Source organism: Scyliorhinus canicula, chromosome 4 (genome assembly GCF_902713615.1).
Source record: "Scyliorhinus canicula chromosome 4, sScyCan1.1, whole genome shotgun sequence".
NCBI lineage: Eukaryota > Metazoa > Chordata > Chondrichthyes > Carcharhiniformes > Scyliorhinidae > Scyliorhinus > Scyliorhinus canicula.
Genome location: NC_052149.1, coordinates 226,340,695 through 226,351,605, shown reverse-complemented (window position 1 = coordinate 226,351,605; position 10,911 = coordinate 226,340,695). Strand labels below are relative to the sequence as shown.

General features: G+C 45.4%; 1 protein-coding gene across 5 annotated transcripts in view; it reads left to right on the top strand.

Annotated features, from left to right (window-relative positions):
• Positions 1–10,911, top strand: part of gria1a (glutamate receptor, ionotropic, AMPA 1a) — a 243,974-nt gene continuing 233,063 nt past the window's right edge. For 2 of the 5 annotated variants that reach the window (XM_038796182.1, XM_038796180.1), the window contains exons 1-2: positions 5–270; positions 534–677. In XM_038796182.1, coding sequence (XP_038652110.1) covers positions 189–270; positions 534–677 — 226 coding nt within the window. In that variant the 5' untranslated portion in view covers positions 5–188. Of the gene's footprint in view, positions 271–533; positions 678–10,911 lie in introns of all 5 variants that reach the window. The other 3 variants (XM_038796183.1, XM_038796179.1, XM_038796181.1) reach the window with 3 other exon arrangements.

Here is a 10,911-nt window from a genome sequence, read left to right as displayed (position 1 = left end):
GAGAGGCAGCTCCGCGCTGGGGACGCTGTGTGTGTGTGAGAGAGAGGCAGCTCCGCGCTGGGGACGCTCGGGCAGCCCAGCTCAGTGCAGCCAGAGAGGCGAGCAGCAGCGGGTGAAGCGCAGAGCCGGCGGGGAGAGGCAGCTCCGGGGAGAGGCAGCCAGCCCAGCTCGCCGATGCAAAAGGCAAAATGCAGCGCTCCATCCTCACCGTGCTGTGCTCGGCATTGCTGGGATGCGTTTTGGGAGCTTTCCCCAGCAGCTTACAAATCGGTAAGGAGTTACCAGAAACCCCGTCCGCATTCTTCTACACTTTCATTCATTCATTCAGCACATTCACACCTTCTTATTTGGGGATGGGGGGGAATTTGCTTTTTATTTGTCGATGGCCAACTCCGTTATCCTGCCTTAAATGTGCAATGTTTGGGGGATTTGGTACCATTTGGTTGGAATGAAATTGGGAGTTCTCTGTCTCTCTCTGTCTCTCAATCAAACCCTCCAGCTCATCTCCTTCTTCCTTGTTGTTTTTTTCCAAGGTGCTCTCTTCCCCAAGCAACAATCCCAGGAATATTCCGCCTTCCGATTCGGATTATCGTTCTACAACACAGACACCATGTACAAACTCATCACCCAGACGGAGAACGTGGACATCAGCAACAGTTTCGCGGTCACGAACGCCTGTGAGTTGAAGCTGGTGGTGGGGGTGTGGGGGGGGGGGGGGGGGGGGGAATGGATCCCGGGACTGGGTGTGAGAGGGACAGAGGGAGGGTAAGGGAGGAGTGTGTTGTGGTGTCCCCCTTTGAAGTGTTCAGGGCCTCTGAGAGACGGGTGTATACAGATAGTGAGAGTCTGTTCTCAGTGTAGCACTGGCTTCATTCTGAGAGGCAAGAGACCTTTATTCAAAACACCTTCCTACCCAGAATGGTGAGGGCTTCAGGATTTGTAGACTGTCCCTGGCCGGTTTCATATGCATTGTTTACTGAAGTTAGGGAGTTCTGCTGGTTTAGTTTCCTCTGTCAGTTTCCCACCCCCACTGCAGCTTTTCAATCCAGACATGGGAAGGAGCTTTATTTGCAAGGGTTTCTCATGGAGTCGGTGTTTGAGAACTGACAATTCTGACAGAGGGCGGCCTCAGGGAACTGTGTGACCCCCCTCAGGGAACTGTATGACCCCCCTCAGGGAACTGTGTGACCCCCCTCAGGGAACTGTGTGACCCCCTCTCAGGGGACTATGTGACCCCCTCTCAGGGAACTGTGTGACCCCCTCTCAGGGAACTGTGTGACCCCCTCAGGGAACTGTGTGACCCCCCCTCAGGGAACTGTGTGACCCCCTCTCAGGGAACTATGTGACCCCCTCAGGGAACTGTGTGACCCCCCTCAGGGAACTGTGTGCCCCCCCCCCCTCAGGGAACTGTGTGACCCCCCCCCTCAGGGAACTGTGAGACCCCCTCAGGGAACTGTGTGACCCCCCCTCAGGGAACTGTGTGACCCCCTCAGGGAACTGTGTGACCCCCCCTCAGGGAACTGTGTGACCCCCTCGGGGAACTGTGTGACACTTTTTCACCCCCCCCCCCCCCCCCGGTCCAGCGCCCGTGGCTGTGGTGCAGAGAATTCTCAGCAGTGGTGTCCATGTCGATCCAGGACCAGTCCACATCGCACAGTTTGCAGCAACTCCCCGTTAAATAGGCACCCTGGATTCTGTCTTCGTTAGAGTTGAAAAAGAAAAGGTGGCCGGCGTTAAAGACCTGTGCAAAAATGCGGTGGGTCGTCGGGGAGTGAAGGGACTTTGCTGAAAGGGTGTCAGTGTGTGTTTAATCCGCTGAGGGCAGTTTGGAGACAGCAGCAAGCACACTGCTGGGGGACAGGTACCCCAGGGCCGCCGACCATTTGCTCGCTGTCATTCCCACTGGTAAAGCAATGTTAGATGGCCAGGTTTAAATTGAGTGCGAGAGACACACCATGTTGTGAATGAGGATGGTGGGAGAGTTAGAGTTGGGGGCAGGGCATGGCGCGGAGATTTCTCTCCTTGCCCCGGGCTCCAGTCCGTTATTGGGTGGATATTAAAATCTGAGTGTCTAAAAACGCTCTCCACCAGGGTCTAATAATCTGAAACAATTCTCCTCCAGTGTCCTCATTTTACTGGCCCCATTTTCTTGCCGTCAATTGCTGCATTGGAATATTTATTGTTAATTTTCTTCCCTGACATATATTTGTCCCTGTTATTTCTGCCCCCACCCCCCTGCTCTTTTCCTGTTTTTGCCTGCCCCTGAATCAGACATTCACTGGAACACGGCTGTCTGAATCTAGTCCCAATCAGTCCCTGTCCCCGTATTGCTCGATTAGTTCCAGTTACTATCGGCTGGCTTTAGCCTCCAACCTCACTGCCCTCCACCTCGACTCTGTTTGGTTTGGGGACTGAGATCAGCGTTGCGGCTTCCCTCAAAAGTACACCAGCAATGCCCAATAGATTTTACACGCTACTGCCTCCAAAGGGAAGACGACATACAAAATGCATGCAATGCATTAGTGTGCAGAATCGATGTGTACACACACACATGCAGACCGATGCACAGTGTACAAGCTAGCCACCTTTCTCGAGTTTAAACACACACAGAAGACAAGTGGAGATTCCAGCGTCTCATTCTCAGGGTGGTGCAGTGGAAAGGTTTCATTGTGACGCCTGGGTCACCAAATAAGCTTCACAGACTGACAATAGAAATTTGAGAACTATTACTGACTTCCAGGATCATGGAAAATGAAATTGTAATTCAGCTGCGATTTCTTAATTTACCAGCGTGCAGGATTGTGCCCATCAGTCTGCCCTGTTGGAGTTTTACAGGGATCAGTGCGGGATGGGATAATCAAACAGTATGAGGCAGCCTAATCTCCCCATTGCAGCACATTTCCACGTTCAGTGCGGGGCACTATAGCTTGCTGAGGGAGTGACCGAGCCCCTTTTCCATGTGGCTCCGGGTGATAAATCCTCATTTGCCCAATTGGTGATTCATCTGACAACAAAATGTGTTGTGAATATCTGACATGCAGCACACACTGATTATTCATTGGACCCTGGGGATTTCCGCAGTTAGTTTAAATACCCTGGGACATTGTTCCGAGTCCATATAACAACACTGCCAGCTCCCACTGGGTTCACTTTTACTATAATCCCGGCCAGTGTATCTACCTGCTGAATCGGCACCAGCTGTGGAGATATCTCTTTCTGCGCAATTGACTCAAATAGACTCAAATAGGTGATTTTTTTAAAAAATCGCCACACAGATTATGAACAATATTGTTTTCACACATTGTTTTGAAGAATGAGCACAATTTCTGGCTGCGACGATTGGAGATCTACTTTGGTTGACTTTGGCAAACTGTTCACCTGTCAGTTGACATTGTACACGGTGATTTATTGGAAATTACACTCACAGGGTTGTCGGACAGTGTATTCACTGGATTATTGGACATTGAACACACTTCTTTATTGACCTGAGGAAGGAACACTGCTCGGAAAGCTAGTGTTTCAAACAAACCTGTTGGAATTTAACCTGCTCACCCCAGTCCAACGCTGGCATCTCAACATCACACTTATTTATTGGACATTGTGCTCACTGGGTTATCGCACAGTGTATTCACTGGATTATTGGACAGTGTGCACACTGATTTATTGTAAATTAAACTCACTGGGTTATTGGACAGTGTACTCACTGGGTTAATTGACATTGTGCTCACTGTGTTATTGGTCATTGTACTGACAGGATTATTGGACATTTACTTGCTGATTAATTGGACAGTGTACTCACTGGGTTATTGGTCAGTGCACTCACTGGGTTATTGGTCAGTGCACTCACTGGGTTATTGGTCAGTGCACTCACTGGGTTATTGGACATTGTACTCGCTGGGTATTGGAACTTGTACACATTTGGTTCTTGAACAGTGTACTCACTGGATTATGGCATTTGTACTGCAGGGTTATGGGACAGTGTATTCACTGGGTTATTGGACATTGTTCTCACTCGGCTATTGGACATTGTACTCACTTTGCTATTGCATCATTTACTCACTGTGTTACGGGACATTGTACGCATTGGGTTAGTGAACATTATGCTCACTGGGTTATTGGACATTGTACTCACTGGTATATTGGACCTTGTACTCACTGGATTATTGGACCTTGTACTCACTGGGATATTGGACATTGTGCTCACTGGATTATTGGACATTGTACTCACCGGATTATTGGACCTTGTACTCACTGGGATATTGGACATTGTGCTCACTGGATTATTGGACATTGTACTCACCGGATTATTGGACCTTGTACTCATTGGATTATTGGACATTGTACTCACTAGATTATTGGACATTGTACTCACTGGGTTATTGGACATTGTACTCACTGGGTTATTGGACATTGTACTCACTGGGTTATTGGACAGTGTACCCAATGGATTATTGGACCTTGTACTCACTGGATTATTGGACATTGTACTCACTGATTTGTTTGGACATTGCACTCACTGGGTTATTGAACTGGGCTATTGGACATTGTACTCACTGGGCTATTGGACAGTGTAGTCACTGGGTTATTGAACAGTGTGCTCTCTGGGCTATTGGACATTGTACTCACTGGGCTATTGGACATTGTACTCACTGGGCTATTGGACAGTGTACTCACTGGATTATTGGACAGTAACAGCCTCCCCGAACAGGCGCTGGAATGTGGCGACTAGGGGCCTTTCAAAGTAACTTCATTGAAGCCTACTCGTGACAATAAGCGATTTTCATTTCATTTCATTTCAGTGTACTGGGCTACTGGACATTGTACTCACTGGGTTATTGGACATTGTACTCACTGTGATATTGGACATTGTACTCACTGTGATATTGGACATTGAACTAATTGGGTTAACATTGAAACCTACAGTGCAGAAGGAGGCGATTTTGCCCATCATGTCAGCACCAGCCCTTGTAAAGAACACCCTACTTCAGCCCACATCCTACCATTTCCCAAAACCTTTTAACCCCACCTAACCATTTGGACAATAACAAGCAATTTATCCTGGCCAATCCTCCGAGTGTCCACAACTTTGGACTGTGGGAACAGTTAGAGCAACCTGAGGAAACACACGCAGATCTAAAGAAAAAGTGCAAACTCCACACAGTCAATAGAGGCAGGAATTGAATGCGTGTCCCTGGAACTCTGAAGCAGCAGTGCTTTTAACTTTGCCACGGTGCCAGCCAGGTATTTGCGATTGTACGCACTGGGTTGCTGCACACTGCGCACACTGGGTTATGGGAAATTTTACTCACTGGGTTACTGGACACTGCAGTCACTGGGTTATTGGACCCTCTGCCCTGCCCACTGAATTATTGGACATTGAACTCAAGGAGTTATTAGACAATGTACTCACTGGGTTATTGGACATTGAACTCACTGGGTTATTGGACATTGAACTCACTGGGTTATTGGACATTGTACACACTGGGTTATTGGACATTGTGCTCACTTGGTTATTGGACAGTTAATCACTGGGTTACTGGACATTGTGCTCACTTGGTTAATGGACAGTTACTCACTGGTTATTGGACATTGTACGCACTGGGTTACTGGACAGTGTACTCACTGGGTTATTGGACAGTGTAATCACTGGGTTATTGGACATTGTACCCACTGGATTATTGGACAGTTACTCACTGGATTATTGGACCTTGTACTCACTGGATTATTGGACATTGTACTCACTGATTTGTTTGGACATTGCACTCACTGGGTTATTGAACTGGGCAATTGGACATTGTACTCACTGGGTTATTGGACGTTGAACTCAATGGGTTATTGAACATTGTACTCACTGGGTTATTGGACAGTGCACTCACTGGGTTATTGGACAATGTACACACAGGGTTATTGGACATTGTACTCACTGGGTTATTGGACAGTGTACTCACTGGGTTATTGGACAGTGCACTCACTGGGTTATTGGACATTGTACACACTGAGTTATTGGACAGTGTACTCACTGGGTTATTGGACAGTGCACTCACTGGGTTATTGGACAGTGCACTCACTGGGTTATTGGACATTTGTACTCACTGGGTTATTTGACATTGTGCTCACTTGGTTATTGGACATTGTACTCACTGGGTTATTGGACATCGTACCCACTGAGTTATTGGACAGTGTACTCACTGTGATATTCGACAGTGTCCTCACTGGGCTATTGGACAGTGTACTCACTAGATTAATGGACATTATACTCACTGGGTTATTGGACAGTGTACTCACTGGGTTATTGGACAGTGTACTCACTGGGTTATTGGACAGTGTACTCACTGGGTTATTGGACAGTGTACTCACTGGGTTATTGGACAGTGTACTCACTGGGTTATTGGACATTGTACTTACTGGGTTATAGGAGATTGTACTCACTGGATTATTGGACAGTGTACTCACTGGGATATTGGACATTGTACACACTGAGTTATTGGACAGTGTACTCACTGGGTTATTGGACAGTGTGCTCACATGGTTATTGGACATTGTACACACTGGGTTATTGGACAGTGTACTCACTGGGTTATTGGACATTGTACTCACAGGGCTATTGGTCAGTGTACTCACTGGATTAATGGACATTATACTCACTGGGTTATTGGGCAGTGTACTCACTGGGTTATTGGACATTATACTCACTGTGTTATTGGACAGTGTACTCACTGGGTTAAGGGAGAGTGTACTCACTGGGTTATTGGACAGTGTACTCACTGGGTTATTGGACAGTGTACTCACTGGGATATTGGACATTGTATTCACTGGGTTATTGGACATTGTATTCACTGGGTTATCGGACAGTGTGCTCACTGGGTTATTGGACATTATATTCACTGTGTTATTGGACAGTGTGCTCACTGGGTTATATGAGAGTGTACTCACTGGGTTATTGGACAGTGTACTCACTGGGATATTGGACATTATATTCACTGGGTTATTGTACATTGTATTCACTGGGATATTGGACAGTATACTCACTGGGTTATTGAACATTGTACTGACTGGATTAATGGACATTATACTCACTGGGCTATTGGACAGTGTATTCACTGGGTTATTGGACAGTGTACTCACTGGGTTATTGGACAGTGTACTCACTGGGTTATTGGACAGTGTACTCACTGGGTTATTGGACAGTGTACTCACTGGGTTATTGGACAGTGTACTCACTGGGTTATTGGACAGTGTACTCACTGGGTTATTGGACATTGTACTTACTGGGTTATAGGAGATTGTACTCACTGGATTATTGGACAGTGTACTCACTGGGATATTGGACATTGTACACACTGAGTTATTGGACATTGTACTCACTGGGTTATTGGACATTGTACTTACTGGGTTATAGGAGATTGTACTCACTGGATTATTGGACAGTGTACTCACTGGGATATTGGACATTGTACTCACTGGGTTATTGGACATTGTACTCACTGGGTTATTGGACAGTGTGCTCACATGGTTATTGGACATTGTACACACTGGGTTATTGGACAGTGTACTCACTGGGTTATTGAACAGTGTACTCACTGGGTTATTGGACATTATACTCACTGTGTTATTGGACAGTGTACTCACTGGGTTAAGGGAGAGTGTACTCACTGGGCTATTGGACAGTGTACTCACTGGGTTATTGGACAGTGTACTCACTGGGTTATTGGACAGTGTACTCACTGGGATATTGGACATTATATTCACTGGGTTATTGTACATTGTATTCACTGGGATATTGGACAGTATACTCACTGGGTTATTGAACATTGTACTGACTGGATTAATGGACATTATACTCACTGGGTTATTGGACAGTGTACTCACTGGGTATTGGACAGGGTACTCACTGGGTTATTGGACATTATACTCACTGCGTTATTGGACAGTGTACTCACTGGGTTAAGGGAGAGTGTACTCACTGGGTTATTGGACAGTGTAGTCACTGGGTTATTGGACAGTGTACTCACTGGGATATTGGACATTGTTTTCACTGGGTTATTGGACATTGTATTCACTGGGTTATCGGACAGTGTGCTCACTGGGTTATTGGACATTGTATTCACTGGGTTATTGGACAGTGTACTCACTGGGTTATATGAGAGTGTACTCACTGGGTTATTGGACAGTGTACTCACTGGGTTATTGGACAGTGTACTCACTTGGATATTGGACATTATATTCACTGGGTTATTGTACATTGTATTCACTGGGATATTGGACAGTATACTCACTGGGTTATTGAACATTGTACTGACTGGGTTATTGGACATTGTAATTAATGGGTTTTTGAACATTGTACTCACTCGGTTATTGGACAGTGCACACACTGGGATTTTGGACATTGTACTCACTGGGTTATTGGACAATGTACACACAGGGTTATTGGACATTGTACTCACTGGGTTATTGGACAGTGTACTCACTGGGTTATTGGACACTGTACTCACTGGGTTATTTGACATTGTGCTCACTTGGTTATTGGACATTGTACTCACTGGGTATTTGGACATCGTACCCACTGAGTTATTGGACGTTGTACTCACTGTGATATTCGACAGTGCCCTCACTGGGTTATTGGACACTGTACTCACTGAGTTATTTGACATTGTGCTCACTTGGTTATTGGACATTGTACTCACTGGGTATTTGGACATCGTACCCACTGAGTTATTGGACGTTGTACTCACTGTGATATTCGACAGTGCCCTCACTGGGTTATTGGATAGTGTACTCAATCGATTATTGGTCAGTGTACTCACTGGGTTATTGGACAGTGTACTCACTGGGATATTGGACATTGTATGCACGGGGTTATTGGACATTGTATTCACTGAATTATTGGAAATTGAACTCACTGAGTTATTACACATTGTACTCGCTGGGTTATTGGACATTGTACTCACTGGGTTATAGGAGATTGTACTCACTGGGTTATTGGACAGTGTACTCACTGGGATATTGGACATTGTACTCACTGGGTTATTGGACAGTGTACTCACTGGATTAATGGACATTATACTCACTGGGTTATTGGACAGTGTACTCACTGGGTTATTGGACAGGGAGCTCACTGGGTTATTGGGCATTATACTCACTGGGTTATAGGAGAGTGTACTCACTGGGTTATTGGACAGTGTACTCACTGGGATATTGGACATTGTATTCACTGGGTTATTGGACATTGTATTCACTGGGTTATTGGACAGTGTGCTCACTGGGTTATTGGACATTATATTCACTGGGTTATTGGACATTGTATTCACGGGGTTATTGTACATTGTACGTACTGGGTTTTTGAACATTGTACTCACTGGGTTATTGGACAGTGCACTCACTGGGTTATTGGACATTGTATTCACTCGGCTATTGGACAGTGTTCTCACTGGGTTATTGGACATTGTACTCACTGGGTTATTGGATAGTGTACTCAATCGATTATTGGTCAGTGTACTCACTGGGTTATTGGACAGTGTCCTCACTGGGTTATTTGATATTATACTCACTGGGTTATTGGACAGTGTACTCACTGGGTTATTGGACAGTGTACTCACTGGGATATTGGACATTGTATGCACGGGGTTATTGGACATTGTATTCACTGAATTATTGGAAATTGAACTCACTGAGTTATTACACATTGTACTCACTGGGTTATAGGAGATTGTACTCACTGGGTTATTGGACAGTGTACTCACTGGGATATTGGACATTGTACTCACTGGGTTATTGGACAGTGTACTCACTGGATTAATGGACATTATACTCACTGGGTTATTGGACAGTGTACTCACTGGGTATTGGACAGGGTGCTCACTGGGTTATTGGACATTATACTCACTGGGTTATAGGAGAGTGTACTCACTGGGTTATTGGACAGTGTACTCACTGGGTTATTGGACAGTGTACTCACTGGGATATTGGACATTGTATTCACTGGGTTATTGGACATTGTATTCACTGGGTTATTGGACAGTGTGCTCACTGGGTTATTGGACATTATATTCACTGGGTTATTGGACATTGTATTCACTGGGTTATTGTACATTGTACGTACTGGGTTTTTGAACATTGTACTCACTGGGTTATTGGACAGTGCACTCACTGGGTTATTGGACATTGTATTCACTCGGTTATTGGACAGTGTACTCACTGGGTTATTGGACAGTGCACTCACTGGGTTATTGGACATTGTATTCACTCGGTTATTGGACAGTGTACTCACTGGGTTATTGGACATTGTACTCACTGGGTTATTGGCCATTGTGCTCACTTGGTTATTGGACAGTGTACTCACTGGGTATTGGACCTTGTACCCACTGGATTATTGGACCTTGTACTCACTGGATTATTGGACCTTGTACTCACTGGATTATTGGACATTGTACTCACTGGGTTATTAGACATTGTACTCACTGGATGGATTATTGGACATTGTACTCACTGGATGGATTATTGGACATTGCACTCACTGGATTATTGGACCTTGTACTCACTGGATTATTGGACATTGTACTCACCGGGTTAATGGACCATGTACTCACTGGATTATTGGACATTGTACTCACTGGGTTATTGGACCTTGTACTCACTGGATTATTGGACATTGTACCTACTGGTTATTGGACATTGTACTCACTGGATTATTGGACATTGTACTCACTGGATTAATGGACCTTGTACTCACTGGAGTATTGGGCATTGCACTCACTGGGTTATTGGACCCTGTACTCACTGGATTATTGGACATTGTACTCACTGGGTTATTGGACATTGTACTCACTGGATTATTCGACATTGTACTCACTGGGATATTGGATATTGTACTCACTTGGTTATTGGACATTGTACTCACTGGGATATTGGACT